At 48.3% G+C, this 21,951-nt stretch overlaps 1 protein-coding gene across 2 annotated transcripts in view; it reads left to right on the forward strand.

Annotated features, from left to right (window-relative positions):
• cdkal1 (CDK5 regulatory subunit associated protein 1-like 1) overlaps positions 1 to 21,951 on the forward strand; it is a 298,983-nt gene that overhangs the window by 157,757 nt on the left and 119,275 nt on the right. For both annotated transcript variants that reach the window (XM_018762985.2, XM_018762984.2), the window contains exons 9-10: positions 3,474 to 3,640; positions 17,218 to 17,363. In XM_018762985.2, coding sequence (XP_018618501.1) covers positions 3,474 to 3,640; positions 17,218 to 17,363 — 313 coding nt within the window. The remainder of the gene's footprint in view (positions 1 to 3,473; positions 3,641 to 17,217; positions 17,364 to 21,951) is intronic.

Genomic DNA, 21,951 nt, shown 5'->3' on the forward strand with positions numbered 1-21,951 from the left:
CAAGCCATACCCAGCTGTCAGCTTTAACTCCTATTAGCCTTCCTGTGGTTGCTTGGCTTTTTCTCCCCAGCTAGTCTTGTTTGAATAAAGATATTGCCTGCCGACCGCTGTGCATAGATTAGTTTCGGGCTGATCAAGTTGCAAGCTTTGCAAGGGGGTCATCAGTGATCAGTGACCGAAGGGCACTCTGTAATTACCCAATCTAGCGGTAATGGAGCTTAACGGGCTTAGCATGTGCCCAGAGACCTGCTTGAGAGTGAGGGCCACATTGTAGGTCTGGGTGTGGGGAGGGGTGGTGGGTCAGCTGTCTGCTGTCCCTGGCTCCTTCGCCAGCTCAGGAGGGTCGAGAGGGAGATGGGGTATGAAGCTTGTAACATGAAGTAGGGCAGGAAGATTGTGGATTCAGCGGTCGTAATGTTTCTGCTGACATTCTTGGTCTGGCCAGAGAAAGGTCTTATTTTTGTCTAAAATGGACACTCTGGTTTACAGTGATGAGTAAGACCTTCTTCTTCTTCTCTGAGGAGCTCTGATCTTCTGATGACTAAGGCTTTTTTGCTGAAGAACCCTGGTCATCCGATGAGTGAGACCTTTTTTGCCATGAAGAACCTTGGTCTTCTGTTGAACAAGACCTTCTTTTCAGTGACGAACTCTCATCTTCTGATGAGTAAGAGTGGCTTGTTCGAGGAGTACCTGGCAACACTGAGAACTTTGCCAAAGCTTTTGTTGGTAAATTATTAATTGTTTCCACCAAGCGTTTAATCTACGTGTGAAACGTCTCATCTGGTATAATTGTACTCCTTCGCTAGGCTGGGTAATGAATCTCCAAATTAGTTCCATTTATTACCCTTGATGTGTGAGAAAAGCAAGTTAGCAGCGATCCACCCTTTCCTCTGTGAGTCGTGGGCGTAGTATCCATTCCATGAGTGAATTTCCAGGCTGCGCTGAGCGACACGCCCTGAGAGCAAAAACGAGAGGCTCACTAGGCTGTCAATAAGTGTGGGATGCGTTTGCAGCGGAAGGCAAAATCTGCTGATACGAGATGCTGGTGTCTGGGTGAGAAGAGAGCGGCCGCCCTCAAGCTCACCCCAGACGACCCCCCACCGCTCCCCCGCCTCCTCTCCGTTTCAAGGCGTAGCTGCATCGCTGTGCCGGCGCCCCATCCCATCCCTGTTTTGTTTGGAGAGTGGCGTTCTTCAGGAAGCTGCTCCAGCCCCCCCCTCCCTCCCGCATTCGCTCGCAGCTGTTTCCTCCCCTCCGCTCGCGTACGCGGCCGATCCCCACGGGGAGCCGCCCGAAGCGGGTCGTTTCCACTCCGCCCGTTTCCACCACCTCGCATTCCTTCCCCTGCCGTCCGCACACGCCTTGCCTCATTTTTTGAGGCTGTGTGAGATAGGGGCAAGACAAAAAAAAAATGATGTCCTCCAATGCATGTGACGTCAAGCATTTTTGAAGGACTCCTGGAAAGAAAACAGCGCCGGGTCAGAACAACATGGTATTGATAAGCTGTTAATGGTGTCCAGGTAATGGAAATCTCCGCTCCTATCCTGTTTTTGGTGACATGTTTAACGACACCTTTCCTCCGGTTTCATCATGTTAATTTGTTATTGCCCGCAGGGCAGCTCTGTTACATTTCCACGAGCTTCCACGATCACTGCCAGCGTTGGCTTAAAACATTGGGATAAAGGGACACTTAATGCTCTCTAAATGCAGCGATTTAGAACATGAAGAAATGTAAAATAGGTTTCAGGGGACCGCACTGATGGGGTTTCAAACCTGAATTTGGAATTTTTCTGTCGTAGATAAAAATGCGAGTTTACTGCAAATCAATTATCCAAGAGGCAGATGGCACGCTTTTGGACACTTACATATGTATGCGCAAGACCGCCGCTCTTTTTTCACTCCTTTGAGTGGAGGTTTCTCGAGCTTCTTTTCGATGTCAAATTCTGCCTCTGATTTTCTTGTTAACGATTGTAAGGTGTTCATCACTTATAGATCTTTACTGTGTTTGGTGGGTCATTTACTCCACTGGAAGTGACGTCCTCCATTATTTATGTGTGAGCTGAGCGGTGAAGGATTTCATTGATAATTAATCAATGCTGAGGCCTGTTTTTGGTGTTGCAATGCGAAGAGCTCCCCGCAGAGAAGCATTAATGCAGCCCGAAGCACGTGGCACGAAGGAGGCCCTGGTTCAAAATCATAAATTCTCATTAGCTACCGAGCCGAACGCGGTTTAGGCTGCAGGCTAATGTATAATAGCCCTTTCTGATAGCTGCTGACATGCCCTATGGTGTTGAGCCCCTTGCGGTTCACTGCTGGGGAATCTCCTGGCAAAACAGGTACACCACTACGGGTAAAGGTTGAACTCCAAAACCGAATTCCACGTAAACAGGGACTCGCAAATTAATAAGTAAAAATAAATCGATCGAAGACCAGAAATGTTAAATTGAGTCCCCTGATGGCAGAGAGATTTGAGAGAACTTCTTGTGATTTATTTTTGACTGAAGAAGGTCTGGATTGAAGAAGCCTGGAACAGTATGCAGGAGATCATGTCACTTTTGAGGAACGAGGAAAAATCTTTTCTCCCACTTAGCATCCCTGATTTACTGTATACTTAGTCGGCTTTGGACAAATGCCTTTTCTCAGGCTTTTTCTCCAGCAGCAACCACAACATTGGAACTGCGCATTACTCACAGAATTTTTTAAAGCCTATAGTTTATAAATAGTCATTTCTAATGAATAAATGCGTTTCAGCTTTTTCCCCCTCCATAGCATTCGAATTGAGACAGGAGAAAATCCTTTGAAAATGAATAATTAGGATGAAGATTTATATAATACACATGCTGTCGATGGATGAGTCTCAGATGATGTCACATTTGTTTTTAACATAACAGAGAAGTGTAGTATTGTTTTTTAATTCCGCTTTTGGCTGCTGTCAAAAAGAAGAAGTACAAAGATAGTCTAAACTGCACCATGAGGGACATGAAGAAAACTCATGACATGTGTTGCCCGTGTAGTCACCGCAGATCTGTGTGATCTACTTCACTTCTTCATCGTCTTTACACGGGCGACTCCCAGGCTGTAGCTGTCCATTGGCCTTCACTTCCCATAATGCCTCAGTATCTCATAGGGAACTGTGGCATGTCCACACCTTGTCCAGAACTCTAAGAATGTGTGCGTTGATGACAATGTATTTTAGGTTGCAGCTCGCTCTTGATCGTACATGTTCTTTGGTAGAGGGAGAGACCCCCCTGAGGTCTCCAGGGAGAGGGTCTTCATGTGTGATACACTGGAACACTGGTGCCATTTTCAGATGAGTGTCATGTAGGCATTGAGCTGTTATGTGGAAGTTTCTTCCAAGTCTCTGGTGTGCTTTTATTTGAGCTGGTGGAGCTAACCTCTTTTGTTTTCCTCTCCTCGTACTCCTTGATGTTGACTCTCCGTGCTAACACTTTGTGTCTTTTGTTTTCTCCTAGAGGGCGTGTGTGAGATCTGGCTCACTAGCGAGGACACGGGGGCCTATGGGAAGGACATCGGCACAGACCTGCCCTCGCTGCTCTGGAGGCTGGTGGAGGTGATTCCCGAGGGGGCCATGCTCAGGCTCGGCATGACGAACCCCCCTTACATCCTCGAACACCTCGAGGTGAGCACCATTTCAACGTTCCAGCACTGAAATGGGCATCATTCCCCACAGTCGACACCAGTAGGATGCTTCAGCGGTGCTACCTATGTCTCACCGCACAAACCACCCGCAATGGGATGTTTCAGCACTGGTGTGTTATCCCACAAATGGCACTAATAGGATTCTTCAACACTGCTGTGTACCTCACCACATAAGTCTCAGCAGTAGGCTGCTGTGGCTGCTATACATATTGCGTAGCAGTTAGAGCTGCTGCCTTGCGATGAAAGGACCCAGGTTTGAATCCCACAACTTACCATTGTGTAGTACTTTCAAGTAAGGCGACTGCTAAATAAATAAAGGTAAATGTAAAAAAAATGTAAATTTTTCACTCAACATATTGCTACAGGTGCCTTACCTCACCTGCTGCTCCAGCAGGATCCTTTAACACTGCTAATGTTCCGGTATGATGCTTTAACGCTGCCACATATGGACTGCGTGAGCTTTCTGTTATGTTATTTTGTTCATCTCTCAACTAGCTGTGTGATCGAATTAATTGCCTTGATTGCCGTAGTGTTTTGTGCTTTGGGGCATTTATTATTCCGTGCCTCTCTTGGCATTTGCCTCCAGCACTCTGCCAAAGCGCACGGGCCGGTTATTCTGCGGAGCATGTTTATTAGTGCCGTCCTCCAGTCGGGGTGGCAGCGAGGCTGCGGTGCGCGGACAGCGGTGCTTTGTTTGCCAACTGAAACGGCCCCCCACGCCGAGGGGCGGACAGACGGCCCGTCTCCCCTTCCGTCGCCCCGGGCCGAGGGTAGAGCCGTAATCCGCGGGATGCAGGGAGGAAATGCTCCAAGAGGCGGTTTTAATTTGCTCAGGGTTAATTGGGGTTGTAATTTCGTCCCCGTACGTATGGGTTGCATTTATGCTCTGATACATTCAAATTAAAAACTGATGAAGCTCTTTGTTTTAAATTATAGGAAGAAAACAATTAAAGTCTAATTAGAAATGCAGGGTGGGCTATATGTAGGGGTGGACATTTTAATGCCGTTTTCTTAATTTGATTAGAATTTTTTTGCTCCCATCGACAAATTGCATCTCCTTGTGTTTATTTTCTATAACATTCGGTGTGTGTGTGTGTGTGTGTGTGTGTATGTTAATTCTGTTGAATCACTTTCCAGCATCGCCACAGCTGTGCTGCCCCACTCCTGTCTGAGAGCTGTGCTGTAACTGCAAAGTCCTGCTGCTTCGAGAGCGAGATAAAAGTATCGACCTCCCCGTCCGTCCGTCCATCCGTCAGTTATTGCGTCACCTGATACTGTAAAATCAAGTAAAATGGCTTTGATTGGAGAAGAAAATGCCAAGTGCACTCGGTAGACACTTTCACATTTTCTACTTGTGACAGGTCCAGAAAATGACATCTCTTCATTCTGTGATTGGAGCTGTTAGAACCAGATTGCCTCTCATGGGCATTTCATTTTGGCATTTTTCTGATTACATTCCGCCTTAATGGTTTTCTCCGAGACGTATCAGATATCTTAACAAAGCTTTTTTGTAACTTTTTTGTGCTCCCCCCCCTTTCCTTCACACACTGTGATCTCTAGCTCCCTTATCTTTTAAACAATTGGCTGCCCCTCCAGACGTTGCGCTTTATGAATCTGCAAGGAAAGGGGCTCGAGATGAGAGCGATTTTGAGCGGAGAAGGGCCGCGGCGCACTCCCCGACACATCACAGCCGTGACGGGAGGGGAGACGGCCGTTTAGCAGGCATTAGCCAGCAGACAGGCAGCCGGGTGGTGATTAGAAGTGTCTCTCTGTCACTCGGCCTGTAAATTGCTCACGGCTGTCGAGCAGAAGAGGATGGCTTTGGGGGGAAGGTGGTGACTCTACCTGGCTGCGAAACCAAAGGGCTCTTAAATGGAGTGGAAGAGCGGTTCCTACTTCTGAAATGCTGATGTTCTAATTAATTTCCTAATAGGTGTCCAGTTCATATGTACCACGGCCCCTTCATTTCAGAGCATGGCCAAGGTGTGAAACATGCGTGAGTGGAGGGGACAATTATGTCAGACAGCTTCAAGTAGAGGCGTCATGGAAGTACATTTTAAAAGTGTAGTGCCACGGTCTGCAGTCTAAATGGATATTTTGCCAAGAATGAGGAATACTACGCTCAGTCTTTGAACTTTTCTACTAAAACAGAATATTAAGGCCAGGCAGAGGCAGTGATTTTGGTGTAATTTTTAACCGCGAAAATAGCATCCTTACATGAGTCGTAGGCCGTGATGATTTTGGGTTGCGTTGGGTTGTCTGAAACCCTCATCTCCCTCTTCTGTTTGAAACTGTTGTTAGTGCTGAACATCGTCTGGTGGCGTGTTAGAAAAACCTTGTCGGATCCTGGGAAGTGATGGCAAACAAAGCGGTTTGGTTTAGTGTGTGTACAGTGCGCAGGGTCTCTACCATTGTCGGAGATCGTGCGCTCTATTTGGTACAACCTCAACCTCTGTCTTGGGACTCCCTGCGCATAAGTTCACATGGCTGCTGGCTTTATCAGCACTTCCTTTGCTGCTTCTTCAGCCAATCAGAGAGCCCCTAAACTCCACGTTTATATACTGTATTCTCAGTATTCCGGGGTAGGGTAAGGGGTGAGTGCCGTCAAGTCGAATTCGACTCATTGCAACCACTCGTGTGATTTTCTTTGTAAAATAGGGTACAGATGTGGTTTACCATACTCCTGTGCAAGCCTTTCTATTGCAATCCTGACGAGACCTCCACAGGCCCTGAACCGGATTCTCACCTATGCCAAAAGTGCGGTTCAGGCATAATGAGGCACTGGCGCTACCCACTACCCCACATCTCATCAGTTATTCCATAACTGCTGTGTTTCTAGTTATTATTTAGTTGTCTCTGTATTATTTTATGTGTTCATCAAGCCACTATGTAAAAAAATTCGATATTGAATGCAAGAAAGATCGACAAAGAGGATGAAAGAGAAAATGAGAGTTTATGTTAATTTACGTGTGATTGAAGAGGTTGTTGACAATTCATCCTGTGATTTCAGCCATGTGCTTCATCCACCAGAGCCAAAGGCCACAAGCTCTTTGCAAGCGACCTTTGTGACCCGCATGGCCGAACGCGGTACGGGGAAAACTTCCAGTGGGAAGACCTTCCATGTACTATGCTCCTTCAGTACAAACGGTTCTCTGGTGGGCGCTTTTACAGAACAGATAATAATGGGGTCAGATGTCCCTTTTCTGATGACCAGCTGATGAAACGCTGGTTTTGACACAGCAAGGTTGAAAGGAGAGTGCAGCCTTTTCTGGTATGTAGCTGCGTTGGGGAAACAGCGCTTGTTTACGTTCTGCTGTTGCCGTATCAGTTTATAGTCTACAGATTGCGGTACCTATACAATGCCGAATCATACTCAAGAGAGATAGTAGCTGATATGAACTACGTGAGCTCTGTGAAATGCGGTCCATCTATACAGTGACTAAATTGTACTGTGAAAATATTACCATTGTCAGTTTCTTGGGTTTCTGTTGGGTTTTTCTTTATTCTATGTTCCCCTCATCGTAACTGTGTCTCAGGCTCAGCTGTGTACTTGTCCCACCCCCGGTGCCCATACAGACCTCAGAGGTGGTGTACTCCCCCCTGGATATGCTCGGTCAAGCAGCTCCTGCCCTTTTGCTCTACTCATCATAATGACCGTGTGAAAGTGAAGAGGGAACTCACCTTCAGCCCTCAGCCGTTTTGCTTTTCCTTGCCAGAAACAAGGTGGTTATAAACACACAAATTTGGATGTGTGGTGCTTCTGTTCCTTCAGCAGGTGTCCAAGTCAACTGCTAAACATGTAACACTCCTTTTCTCCTTTTTTCTTTGCCAAATACATGGGGATCGCAACCCCCCACCCAACCCCGCTCGTGTTCGTGGAGGGTAGGTCTGATGAGGACTCTTTGGCCCACTTCTCTCTTCTTGCACTCCGGCCCCAGCGATGTTGTGTCCCCACAGCCCCTAGATCCCCCTGGCCTTTAATCTGGGGAGGGAGAGATCTGAGAACGCTCACAGTTCAGTCAATTATACCCCAGGCCCTAGGGAGCCTGCTTCAATTTGTATTTCAAGCGCCCACTGCTAATTTCACACAAAACACGAATGATTTTCATATTAATGAATCTCCCGGGACATCTTGTCCATTACGGGTGTAATGTACCATTGTGAGGACACTGGGAAAAACGGAGGGGAAAGCGAGAGGAGTTCGCTGGACTGGTGAATTACAGCCACACTCAGGTCTGACCCATTTCACATCACTCTCCCCACACACCCAGTCGCGTGATGGTTAAAGAGAGCAGACGAGGCAGTGCTTTGTTTTTTCTGAATAAGTACAGTCCTTTCAATTTTTATACATTGCTTTCAGCTGAGAAAGTGTATTTTTGATGTTTTAGCCCGCCAGATGCTGACTGGTTTGCATTGTCATGGTTTGTGCTGCATAACCAAGGTCAGCAAGTTTTAGGAAAATTGCTTTCAGAGCCAAATAGCAGCAGAACGCATGCAGAACCCGTTGCTAAGCGGTTCCCCATGTACACATTCCACACAGGCAGCTGGGCGTCTCACAGCGCTCCCTGTCATAGCGTTTGCGGACAATCAGTTCCCGCAGGGAGCACTCCTCCCAGAGTGCACTGCTCAAGTTGTAGCCCGTTGCTGCTCGCTGCAGACTCCAGCAAAGCTGAGGTCAGTCTGCTGCCCCGGGTCCAACTTGTGGGCCAGCTCCCGTGCAGGGAATGCCTGCTGCTCCGCTGGAGCTCTGAAAATCTCAGGCAGAGGTTCTAGCCTGTCTTCAGCTTCGGGAATGTAACGACCTTGGCTTTAGCTTAGAGTTGCCTTGATCCCTGGGTGGTGCACGTAGCAAGTGTTTGAGCTAAGGTTTTTGGTGAAGATTGTAGCATGTCTTTAGATGAGTGTGTTGTGTCTTTACGTTGAGCTGTAGGCTGTTTGGATTGGAAGTTAAGGTCTTTGCATCCATGTTTAGTGTCTTTGTCTTGGTATTTAGAGTGTTGGTTTGCTTGGCATTGCCTTGGTGTTCAGTTTCTTAGAGTTAGTGTTTACATTTACATTTATTCATTTAGCAGACGCTTTTCTCCAAAGCGACGTACATCTCAGCGAAAATACAAATTTGTGCATTACATTAGGAGAAAGAGACATTGCTGCAGACATGTGACTCTTAAGTAAGCCTAGTTTACTTTCCACTTGATGCACCGATGTTCATCATTTGAGTAGGTGCATAAAACACAGGATAGTTGAATCCTTGATACCTTCCTACAATTTTTTTTTTTTTTTTTATAATAAGGTACACAAGCATTCACATACAATGCAGGAGTAGCAGCTGTGTAAATGCTTATCTGCGGATGATCATAAAGTTACGGTGCATGAACATTTACACCTTACATGAGCTGGAGAGATCTTGGGCGAAGTAAGTGCGGAAAAGGTGAGTTTTCAGACCTAGTGTCTGTGCTTAGTGTCTTTGTGTGGGTCTTTTAGCATTTTTATTTGGGTCTTTAGTCTTTGGGTCCATGTTTAATTTCTCTGTGCTGGTGTTTCATGTCTTTGGGTCCATGTTTATGGTCTTTGTGTTGGGAGCATAGGACGTTCTGGGTTTTGCGATGGTATCTTTCCATTGCCTCTATATCTGTATGCTCACAAAATGTAAGATTTTTCCCTACGAAGCGAGTGGCACTTTACTACATCCTGAAAAGTGATACACATCATTATGGGAGACATTTGAACTGTCTTGTCCTCTCTGTAAACCCTTTGTCTGTACTTGTTTTTTACATTCACGTTTCGTAGTGTATCTGGGATACCAGAATGAGACTGGGTCCTTGTGCTGCTGCTTGTATACACTTTATAAAAGGTCATCTTGCTTTGATGGACTGCTTTACATTCCTGGGCCAGGAGACAGAATTTGCACTTTGCCCATGTAGCCCTTCCTCAGAGTATAAAGACCATGATGGAATGGATGTCGTGAGATGTAGGCGACCGCTGTACAAGAGAATGTGGATGGTGCTGACTGCATGTACCCCTGGGCACTGCCTCGCTCAATTCCAGCAGCTGTGGGACTCTGCTGTGGTTATGTGCCAGATGAAAGATGCCTTCTGTATTTTGGAAAACACTGTGGTAGGAAATTGAAGTCGGAAATGGAGCCGCCGAATTATGGTCCCGGCCTGTATGACCGGCTGAACCAGGTCCTGCTGCACCGCTAGACTGTTAATTTACAGACAGGAAAGGGTGACTTCAAATGGGTTAATTATCTTCTAGAGCATAAAGTAGCATTTTATTATAGCAGGAGCAGTTTTTATGGTGACAGTGAGAGTACGATCTGGTTCTGAATGAGTCCTCCAGCATCAACACCCTTGAAGGTCCAATAGGAAGTGAGTCCACCTGGGCAATCTGGACACCTGTGTGGGACGAACTGGACGGAAGAGTGAAATCAAAACAGCACACAGGTGTCCTACCTATCTGGGAACTGCTGCAGACGAGTTGGGAAGGCATGGAGCCACATTTCTAAACCGAACGTGTTCAGCAAATGTCATACAGAAAAAAAAATTTCCAGGAGGTAGAGGTGGCCTCTCACTTTGAGTGGGTACTGTACATCCTTACAACAGTGACACGAGCCTCCATTGCTCTGCAAGAACCGGGATTTGATCCAACTTAGGTCAAGTTGTGGCCCACTTTATGCAGAGATGCTCCTGGTTCATGGGGTTTCATTGTTGGTCTGGAAAAGGTCATTTGTTACGTGATTTTAAAATAGCAGCAGCAGCGCACACACACACACACACACACACACACACACATTTTCAGAACCGCTTGTCCCACACGGGGTCGCGGGGAACCGGAGCCTACCCGGTAAGACAGGGCGTAAGGCCGGAGGGGGAGGGGACACACCCAGGACGGGACGCCAGTCCGCTGCAAGGCACCCCAAGCGGGACTCGAACCCCAGACCCACCGGAGAGCAGGACTGTGGTTCAACCCACCGCACCACTGCACCCACCATAGCAGCAGCATTAATTTCTTATTCTTTTCAGAAATATACTTCTGTCATGGATCCTAAAAAGATATCAGGAGAAAACCACCTTCTAAATTTGCATTTATTCATGTAGGAGATGCTTTCCTCCCAAGAAAATGAACATTTTGTTGTGTTTCACTGACACCTTTTTCCAGCCAAGGTGACTTGCGGTGCTTGTTACACTACGGTACAGTACCTGCAGTCAATCACTCGCTGTGGTGCTTCGCGTGACGAATGTGATCTGAGACCTGGTGCTTTCTGACACCTGTCAGTGTGACCCGATTACTGTGAACCAGTACAGTCGTGGTGTCACAAGAGTTCTGGAGCGAAGAGTTCATTTGGAGGTGAAACCCCATGCAAGTAGCGTTGTGCCTCGACACAACTCAAAGGACAAGGGTTTGAACCCAAGACTGCTGCAGAATCCTTGATCAAGGGACGTCCCCTGAATTGGTACAAAGTTACCCCGCTGTATGCATGGGTAAATCCTTGTGAGTCACTTAGTACTGTGTGTAAAGCTCATATTGTTAGTCACTTTGGAGAAAAGAGTAAATGTATGAATAAATATCAGGGTAAATGCATGTAAAGAGGTGCAGGTAGTCGAGACGGAGCAGTGCCCAACAGTCTAGTAACGGAAATGTTTTTGGGTGTTTCCACTTGTTTGTCGGCTACCGTTGCATCTGCCAGCCGACATGTGGAAGGTCCACGGCACGCGGAGCATGTAAAGCCCCAGACGGATCTTTTAAACCCCATTTCCCATCTTGTTTCCACCTCTTGCTGCTGCCATTGTGAAGCCTTTGGCTCAAGAAGCACTTTTCCATTTGAATATCGCGGTGCAGCCGCTTTTCATCTCTGGCAGTTGTTGTGTTTCGCAAGCGTGCAAAGCCAAAACACGCGTGTCGGGTCCAAAGAAAACAGTAATTATGCAAGAAACGCACATTTGCTGGCCTGTGGGGAAACGGTTAGAGAAGTCATCATAGTCCACATTCGGGTTTTAAGGTAAAAATTCGACCCGACGAACACTTTCCTGTTTTGAAGGGTTTCGCGAGTGCATTGGTCTTCCCCGCAGCCCAGCAGTTCAGGGCCCTGCGGTTTCTTTTTTTTCCTTCCCTCTCTTTTTTTTTTTCCACTATTACATCTGCAGTTATCAAGACTGTTGGCTTCACCTTTTTTCATCCCTCTGCATTTTTTTTTTTTTTTTTTTTTATTTTATTTTATTTTTACGAGCTCTGAAAGATGAAAGGATCGGCTTCCAGCCCTCTCCACATCAAGTAATGGCGCTAGATTAATATCACATTATTACAGAACTTAATCACGAACAAACTCACTGACCCAATTTAGGGGTTACAGTCGTACTGCTTTGTGGATTTTTTTCATTAAATTAGGTCCAGCTTTCGTTTGACTTTTTTTTTCCCCACCCCGTTGTACGTGGTGGTTTTACTCCAGAAGTCCAGTATTCAGTATTCATCATACTTTTAAATAGTGCACAGTTCAACCTGTAAAGAGAAATTAAATATTAAAATAAGTTCTGTTCTACTATTGTTCATGTTAAAAAAGACTTGTGTGTGCGCGCATTCTTTATTTGCAAAATGTTTTATTTAAATGAGGAGCTCTGCAGGCCATTACAGATAAACTGTTTTGGATTTATTTTGTTCTCACTATACAGCTAATTAGTAGTTTACCTTCAGTGTTTACTCTTTTTGCATTCTTTTGCAGCTGTTTTCCTGGTATTTTTTTAACTTTTTTTTTATGCGAAACATACTGTTGATCTTGATCATCATCTGATTGTTCCCTCCGTTCCAGCAAGAGCCAGAGGTACATGGGGGACAATGTGGATTGTGACACTACGCACGAGGGAAAAGGGATGTTCCTCACTGTCTTTTACCTGTTGTTCTCTCTCTCTCTCTCTCGCTCAGTTATCGGCCCTAATGAAGAAAAAATGTAATTAGCATATATCTTAAAATATGCCGTTTGCCTTAGATGTAAGATGTGCGATATGTGAACCCTCAGCGGTTTCTGAGTTTTGTCTCGAGCGGAGCCCTGTCGACGAACCTCCCGTCCACGGGATGCTGCCGGTCATCACTGGGGTCTCGCGGGGGTGAGCCGTAACCCGTCCGGACCTGGGTGCCCTGCCGCTCGGCCTTTTCGCCGTCTGCCGAGGCACATTCCGTCCGTGGCCTTTTCTCAGACCCTGTGATTGTTATTTTAAAACCAGGAGTCACTATTGTCTGCCTCTAATGAGTTCCTTGCACACGTCACCATCGCTAAGTAAATTACCGCTTTACAGAGTAAATAAGATGCATATTAAACGTGTAGCTGCTGGGGACAAGATGCAGCGCCAATCAGATAGTGTCATTAACACATGGAGTAATTATAAGTTGCTTAATTAACAAGTCTGTGTTTTTTTTTTTAATCTCAAACTATGATAAGATATTGAACGCAATTTCTCTCTTTAGTAGGAAATTAAAATTCTGTTTTCCTATCATTTTTAAATGATTAAAAAAGCATTGACTGTTTAATCGTGATTTTTGAAGTTAATACTTTGCCGTCTGTATAATCCGATCTGTCGGTTGCTTCGACACATTCCGGCGATCCTCGTGATTTAAAGTGCCCTTTGGTCGAAAGATGCAGATGATATTGAGGATAAATCTTGTCGGTAGTAAATGGATGTTTACATGTTCCTCATGTTTGTGAAGCGCTTTTGGAGCAGAAGTGTGTTCTGCTCCTGGACTGGTCAGAACTTTGTTTTGCTCACACACATCTGTGCTGACCGGGTCCTGCTCGCCGGTGGGTCCGGGGTTCGAGTCCTGCTTGGAGTGCCTTGCGACGGACTGGCGTCCCGTCCTGGGTGCGTCCCGTCCCCCTCCGGCCTTGTGCCCTCTGTTGCTGGGTTAGGCTCCAGCTCCCCGCGACCCTGCATGGGACAAGCGGTTGTAGACATCGGTTGGTATAGCACTCTCTTGTGTTAAAAGTAATATTGATTGTTGAATTATTCCAGTTTTTTTTATTAGTCAATTACCAGCCGTTTGTGGATGAGGGCTGATCCCTGTGATCTGGAGCCTATCCTGGACGCACAGGGTGGGAAGCAGGGTGACACACTGGATGGGACACCTATTAATCGTTTGAGAGAGAACATTAATGATGAAGCAGATGTTTTGTCTTTTGTTCGATGGAATCATGTTATGCATGACATGGGACTGCTGTTACCTCGCCGGGGGTGCCGTCCCTCTAACCCCTCTGTTCTTTGTATCTTTGTGCTACCTGCAAGTTGTCTCGTACAAACCGTTTCAGCACCGGTGCTGTATTTTCGTAGCTTTACACTTATGAATATTCACGTCCCCTCCCTTATAGCATAGCACACACACCACACATCGATAAGATGCATCGTTTGGGGAGTTTCTCTTTGGAGTTGTCTCCCGGCATGCTGTTTGTACGGACGCTTGGAACAAATAAAGGTCTTCGTGTTCCAGACTGTGTGTCCATTCGAACCAGATTCCACAACAAGTTCACCTGAAGCCCGTATTCAAGCTCGCAACCCCGGAGCTGTGAGGCACTAGTGCTACCTGCCGTGCCGCCTATGGAAACCTGCGGATGGCGGACAAAGACGTCTCAGCCGCTTTAGAAATAGAGCGGAGCCCCTCGGACCCCCCCACCCCACTCCCGGACCCCCAGGCCACCGGACGCGATTCTCCCGCAGGTTCGTTCGGACGCTTTTTGTACATCGGTGCAAGTCGTCCCTGTTTACCCAGGGAACCAATCAACTGGTATTCTTCAGAGTAATTAATTGTAATTTCGCTCCTTTAATGTGTAACCCCACACAAGGCGATACAAGCGAGGCAGAGTACCCCCGTGGTGGGGGGCGGCGCACAATGGATTTTAATTGTGAAGACGGACCGCAATCAACAAATTCTTCAGAAATCATTTCCGAGTTAAAAAAGGCGATTATAATTTGGGTAACGATATGACTAGGAGAGCGTGATTACATTAGCGAGGGCCGACAGCTGCAATGCTCTCTGTCCTTGAGGCAGGAGTTTCTGCGTCACCTCAGGAAATTGGTTCGCTTCAGTCTGCGTTCCCCTCTGTCTCTCTCTCTCACTCGCAACCCCTTGTCCCCTCACTCCACCCCTTCATCCGGTAGCGCTCAAGAAGTCGGTCGCTTTCTCACTTCCACGTGCTCTTTGTTTCTGTCTCCTGCCTTTCGGTGACACCTTCGTTGAGTTCGGCAGGTCTTTATGCCTGTGACAGTATGATCGAAAATATGAGTCCGGAGTTTAAAACTTGTCACTCTTTGCTGTTTCTCAGTTTCTGACCACATCCATCCATGCAGGGTCACAGTGGTCTGGGGCTTATCCACGAACTATGGGGTGTTAACAATGGTGCATACACAAGAGACAATTTTAGTCTCCGGTTCAGCTGAAACACATGTCTTTGGAGCGCCGGAGGAAATACGTACGAACACATGGAGAACATACGAACTGCACGCAGACAGCCAAAGTCGAACCCGCATCTGAAGCTACGGGCCAGGTGCTGCGAGGCACCGGTGCTGTCTGCCGCACCGCAGTGTAATTGTATTACCATTATGGGGGACTCTGATCGCGGGCGTGTACTGGTGTCCGCCGGCTCCGGGGTGGGGGCGGTGCTGTGGGGAACGTTGCTTTTGCTGGCCAGGCATGTGCTGCGAAGCTCTCCATCGCTTCGCTGGTCTGGCTCGAACCCTCCAACACTCTGTGAGGGAAAGCCTGACTTAGCGTGCACTCCGCATGGAAAATGAGCAGCGCGGCTGCTCGCCAGGCCTCTCCGTTATTAGGACCTTTTAGCGTGGAATACTGGGAAGTTTAAACTGCAAAGGAGAACCAGATGTGCACTCCTAAACATCTGCTCTCTGTATTTATTGTTGTTTGTGCTGTTGTGTGTTCCCTTATACGCTTCATCTGTCAGCAGACTGTCATCTGGATTAAGTGTCTCTAGCACCGGAATTGGGCGTTTAAGGTAATGCTGGCACAGTGGAGCAGCGAGTAGCACTGGTCCCTCACAGCTCCTGGGCTGTTGTTGGTTTGAATCCCGCTCAGTCTGTGTGGATCTTTGCGTGTTCTCCCTTTGTTGTCGTGGGTTTCCTCCCACGGCCCAAAGATGTGAGTTTCAGGTGGCTCGGTGACTCTGAATTGCCTGTGGTGTGTGAGTTGAGCGTGTATGTGCTTTCCCTGTGATGGATTGGTGTCTCGTCCGAGGAGTACCTTGCTTCATGCTCTACGCTTCCAGAATAGACTCTGGACCACCACGACCTTCTACTGGACAAGTGGTAATTTGTAATGGATGGTTATGAAAATGTATGTTATCATGAAGAGTGTATTCAGAGCAGTTGACGTTCACTTTAGTGGCATGTTTCTCTCTTCGGAACTGTTCCGCCAGGTTCGCTCGGCAGCTCGTCCTCCGAAAGCGTCACGTTCGCGAGGGCTTGAGACGGCAGAGGCCGAAGCTCACGTCGGTCGTATTAGTTGAGGAAGCGCGAGGCTCCATCCCCTCGACACCCCCGCAAGCGACCCCCTCTTCACCTGCACCCCTTCCCTCGTTTCACTGGGTTTTCTGGCACGCGTCGGGGGAGACCCGGCGCGGCCCGTTTTCCTAGCTGATCTGCGCTCATTATAGATAAATATTAAAAGAAAACACACAGGACTGTGTTCCCCGTGTGGTTTTAATGAGCGCCGATCGAGAAGACGGCTGGCGGGGAGAGGCCCTTAAATCTCACATGTTTTGATCAGATCGTGCGAACGTTTGCGATGTGGCGCAGTCTCTCGGCAGGGATGAATTATTCCGAATCATCTGCCAGGGCCGCCGCGTTGACATAACTCTCGGTGACAGGTTGCAGAGCCGGGGTCCCCCTCCTGTTACCCCACAGTCGCTGCGCCCCGACGTGCATTTGCAAGGACGCAAAGAGAATATCAGATTACACACACGCAGCGTCATGACGGAGGGCGACTGCGCCGATCGGAGGGAAGAGCCACTCTGCTTATCGGCCGGAACATCGCCGGTCGATGGGAAGCCAGCGATCAGTCTTTGCACGGCAGCTCGTTTTGTGCAGTTTCCCATCATGTGTCATTAGTGTGGGTTTTTTTTTTTTTTTTTTTTTTTTTTTTTTTTTTTTAAATGTTTTTAAATGTGGCCCTAATGTGCTTTCCCGGGGAGGCCAGTTCTCTGTATGGCTGCAGTAATGTCTTCTTGGTAGGGTGCAATCTCTGGTATACAGGGCTTCAGTCTTGCTGGTGGGGGACGGGTCTCACCTACCCCAGTATGAGGGAGGGAGGGAGGGAGGGAGGGAGGGTGCTGGGTGGACAGGGGACTGAAGTCTTTTATGACTGTCATGTGGTCCCAACTGCTGAAATTCAAAGTCTTTTCTCCTCCTGACTCACACAATTGCTAATTTGGCAGATGCTTTTCTGCAACGCAGCTCAGTTTAAGGAAGAACCCCAACCCCCCCGTTCTGACAGCCGCACCATCACTCCCATCCCAAGCCCCCTCAGTAGTGTTGAAACACATGCTTCCTTTCTCCCTTCTCACAGGAGATGGCCAAGATCCTCGGCCACCCGCGGGTGTTCGCCTTCCTTCACGTTCCCGTGCAGTCGGGCTCCGACAGCGTCCTCATGGACATGAAGAGAGAGTACTGCGTGGCGGACTTCAGGCGCGTCGTAGACTTCCTGAAGGACAGGTGGGTCAAGATCTCCCGGGTCGACGTGAACGCGTTGGGCTTTCCAAGACCTTCTCTTAAGGAGTTAGTTGACCTCTTACATCCACCCCCAGTCCCTCTCATCCCTCCCGCAGATCTCCACCGGGGGCTAGATTGCGCCGTATCATTGATTTATTACTCCTCGCTTTGTCTCCCGTGATCCTTGTGGCTCCGTGCCCGACCTCGTAGCTTTAGAGTTAGAGCTTGGACCACCCTCGATGGGCCCCCGCTACTGAGCACGTCCGACAGCAGGAGAATAATTCTAAATCTCCACTTACTAGCTCTGTGCAGTGGCACAACATCGGGTAACTTTACCGCTGGTGTGTCCAGTGGAACAGCTCATCAGAGAGTGTGAAGTACATGTCAACCTTTTGCAAAGTTCAGCACCTATGAACCTATCAGAGTGGGTTTCGGAGATACTCTTCTTCCGCTCTTGTCCTTTTTGCCTACTTTGTGCTCAGTGTCAATGGCATTCTGGGACGACAGGCTTCCTTCTTGCTCGTTACAGCTGCTGGCCAGTTCTCTGTAGAGCACGGGAGGTCACGGGTTTAGCGGGAGAGCATCATGTGGCCCAGAAACGCTTTGATTCCCTCCTAGGGCTTCTTTTTGATTGTGATTTTACGATACGGGAAAAGGCAGATGTGTCACTGCAACTTTTAATACGCACTTCGCGGGTATCGGTGTATGTTTGTACAGCAGGAAGTGGAAACGCATCTCCAAGGCCGAGACCCTCATCTTTCTCGAGACTGCCTCATTGTCTGGAAACTCGGGCACGGCTCCGGAGGGCGTCCCCATTTCTGAATTCTTAATTCTCTGCCCCACCACTCACTCTGGGTATATCTGGTTAACCCCGCGACCGCCCTGTCTGTGGGGTGGCATGCTGCAGCATCAAGATAGACCCCATCTCATCTGATCCAGCTGTCTCGGTCCTGCCCCAACACAGCTGTGGTCCACATGCTAGAGAGCACCGAAACGAACCGTTTGACCTCCCAGGATGTTAGGCTTTCCGCTCAGCTGTGGGGTACGGAGCCCATCCCTCGGTCGGGCTCCTGATTTTGGGTGCAGGTGGGTTGGTGAGACAAACCGAGCCCTGTGGTCTCTGGTATGACGATCAGCCACGCGGTCGAGGGGTTTGCACTCATCCCCATGGAGATGTGGTCAGCGTTCACTTCACACCTGGAGACATTCCCATCGAGCCTTCATGCAGAACCGCAGAATTCTTGGTTCAGGTGAGCACATCTCGCCTTTAAAGTGATGTCTCCCATAAACGTAAGCAATAAAATGCAGCGGGACGTATTTATTTATCACTGGGTTTAGACCCCAGAGGCGTTGGGCACTGGGGTGCGGTCGCCTTTCTGTCGTCAGCGTCAGAAGTTACGCTGCACAAGCACGGTCTCGAATGGTCACTTCGGTGCCGACAGGGAGGAAATGAGCAGTCCGCCGTGCCCCCCGTCCAGCCAAGGCCAGCGCAGGGTGTGTGCGGGCTGAGTGCGCCGGAGGAAGTCTGCAGAGAAAAAGCAGCTACTCCGCTGTCCTAGGAGGACGCAGTCGAGACCCGCAGGGAGCGGTTCCCGTCCTGCCGCCGTGTTGTTTCAGCGGTGCGGTGCGGCGCGTGGCAGGGGCCCCGACCTGCCCTGTAACGGTGGGCTTCGCGCCAGGCCGTGTATGTGAACCAGTTGGAACCCAACCCCCCCCGCCCTTCGAAACCAAAGAACAAACTGGCAGCCGTTCCCAAAACAACAGCTGCTTCTGAGATAACGGGGACGGCGGGCTGGCGTAGAGCGAGGAGGGGAAAGGGATGGTGCGGCAGTGTGGGCCGAGGGTCCTGGCCCAGACTCCCCTCCCACCAGCGCCAGTCCTTCCCCCGAGTGCCAGCGGCTGAGTGCCGGAGCCGTCATGTCAGAAGCGTGTCACGCTGACATTCTGAGCGGTCGCCAGGAACACGCTTGTTTGATACTGCGTTAATAATAATGTTTTTCTTTCACTGTGACCTTGTTTTGATCCTTTTGGATATGAATTGCAGTTAATTTATCAGTTTGGATAACTGTGTTTGGCAGCTGCGGTGTGTATCCCGGTCCTGTGTGACGTCTTGGACTTGCTCACGTGTTTGTGACTAGAAGAGTGCAACTCATTGGGATATTATGCTTGGTGGAGTGGGCTGAGTGTGTCTTTTCGCCCATTCTGCACAAACACTGCCAGTCTACTAACAGCAGCAGTTGTGTTAATAATAATTACAATAATAATAATAATAATAATAATAATAATAATAATAATGTTTATGAAAACAGTAGAAGCCATGTGCTATTGCTCTTAGGTTCTCCTGCATGACTGTAACACACATCACAGTCTGTTTGTGAAATGTTTTCCATTGTTGTTAAAGTTTTAATGTACTAATTTTTAAAGAACACGTTCACACTTTATATTTTCTTATACCATACTGCTTTTGTTCATATATTACTGAAGAATCTTTCTCATTGTTGCTTTATAGACAGTTAGTCAGTTTTCTTCTAAATGACTCCATCCATCCATACGTCATCAATAACCGCTTGTCCAATTCAGGGTCGCAGTGGTCCAGAGCCTATCCCAGAAGCATGGGGCCTGAAGCAGGGTACATCCTGAATGGAATGGCTGTCCAACACAGGGCAGTCACACACACTAATTCTCTCATACATGTACACGCTAGAGACAGTTTAGAATCATCACTCCACCTAAATACCATGTCTTTGGAGTGTGAAAGGAAACCAGAGCACCCTGTGAACACGTGGAGAACGCGAAGACTACACTTAGACTGAGCTGGATTCAAACCCACGTCCGAGCCATCGGCGCAGGAGTTCTGAAGCAAAGTTCGAAACAACACTCATACAAAGCGACACCCTGGAGCAACCCCACATGTCATCCTTAGCGAGTTCTTTGATCGGGATCGTGGTGTATCCGAGGCACGGCGCTCCTCGGCCCAGCCGCAGACGATACCGCCACCTCTCGAACTGCTTGAGGTTTTGCTTCCTGCTGCTTGACAGTACCTCTTCCCCACCAGCATACTGTGTGTGTGGGGCTTCTCTGCCGTGGACCTGTTGTTCCCTTATTCGGGCCAAAATCCTCACGGCTTTGCAGCTCCTTAGGCCTCGGTACACAGTACAGCGCTCCGAATCAGGATCACACTCGTGAACCGTAAGCATGGGCTCAACGGAGTGGCAGGAGAGTCGAAGTCAAGCGAACGCGTGAAGAAAATGAATCCCGCGGACCCCCAGCTGGCTCATTGCCAATTCTGCCTCACCTTTGACCCCACATCTGCTGGCAAATTTTGGACAGTCAGTAGGACCTCCAGGTTATGAGGTCATGAACACTGACCTTCACCTGCCCCTCTCTAGCTGTGTGGTCAGTCCTCCAAACAGACAGCATGCTCCGTCCTAAAGGCTCTGCGGACTTGCAGTCGGTGTCATTAAGGGCCCCCGTGTCCCTGCGCTCCTTGCCTGTGCCGTGTTTTCATCGGACCCGTAAATATGATAAATGGCTCCCACACGTCACCGGGATTCGAGGAATAACATCTCAAAGAACCGACGCAGGCTGCGCGGCCCCGTACACCATTAAGTGTGTTAGCATGTTTTGAGATGATGAACGGACTGCATTAAATAGCATCTCCGCATTTGCTTATCCGTATCCGATTCATCTCCCGGGCTGATCGTTGCGGGGGGGGGGGGGGGGGTAAGGCTCTCAGTAGGAACACTGTGCGCATTTGTGTTTGACTGATGAATAATCGTGTCAAGTAGATGAGAAGTTGTTATGAAGTTCAGCTTGGCCACATTCATCAAGCAAGGGTTTTGGAGGAGGGAGGAAAGGAATAGGGGTGGAGTGGGGTGGGGAGGGTTTTGGCATTGTAATGCTCAGGGTCCTGCTGATGTGCTCTGATTAAAAAGATCGCTCGTCCTACCAACGTTTTGACAGTAGAAGTGCAGTTTTTTTTTTGTTTATATAAAAAGTATTGTCTTTAATATAATCTCGGCACACATGTTCTCCTGCCACACCCACTCACATTATTCAAACACACATTTTCTTTTGTTGTGGCCAGTAGTTTTGGGTCCATGACTTGTTCGCTTTGCTTGCCTTTGTGTACATGTGTATGTACACAAACACACACACACTTGCTGAGCAGGGTCGCGGCGAACCGAAGCCTAACCCGGCGACACAGGGCGCAAGGCTGGACGGTTAGGGGACACAACCAGGATGGGACGCCAGTCCATCGCAAGACACCCCAAGCTGGACCTGAACCCCAGACCCACCAGAGAGCAGAACTCGGCCAAACCCGCTGCGCCACCGCACCCCCTGCCCCAACCCCTACCGTATATCTAGATGAGATATACAGTATTTAAAACATAATCTATGAAAAATCCAGCAGAGTGAGGGATGTGTACATTTCAGTTTTACAGGGAGTTAAAGATTTATTCTCAAAAGGCTGAGTTCAGTTTATGCTTTTGTGTGGTACAGTATGGTCAAGTAACCTATGTAATGAGGGACTTTTCAGATTTGTAGTAATAATACTTAGGATTATAGAGGAAAGGGAGATTATTAAATT

Source organism: Scleropages formosus, chromosome 18 (genome assembly GCF_900964775.1).
Source record: "Scleropages formosus chromosome 18, fSclFor1.1, whole genome shotgun sequence".
In the NCBI taxonomy this organism is placed as follows: domain Eukaryota; kingdom Metazoa; phylum Chordata; class Actinopteri; order Osteoglossiformes; family Osteoglossidae; genus Scleropages; species Scleropages formosus.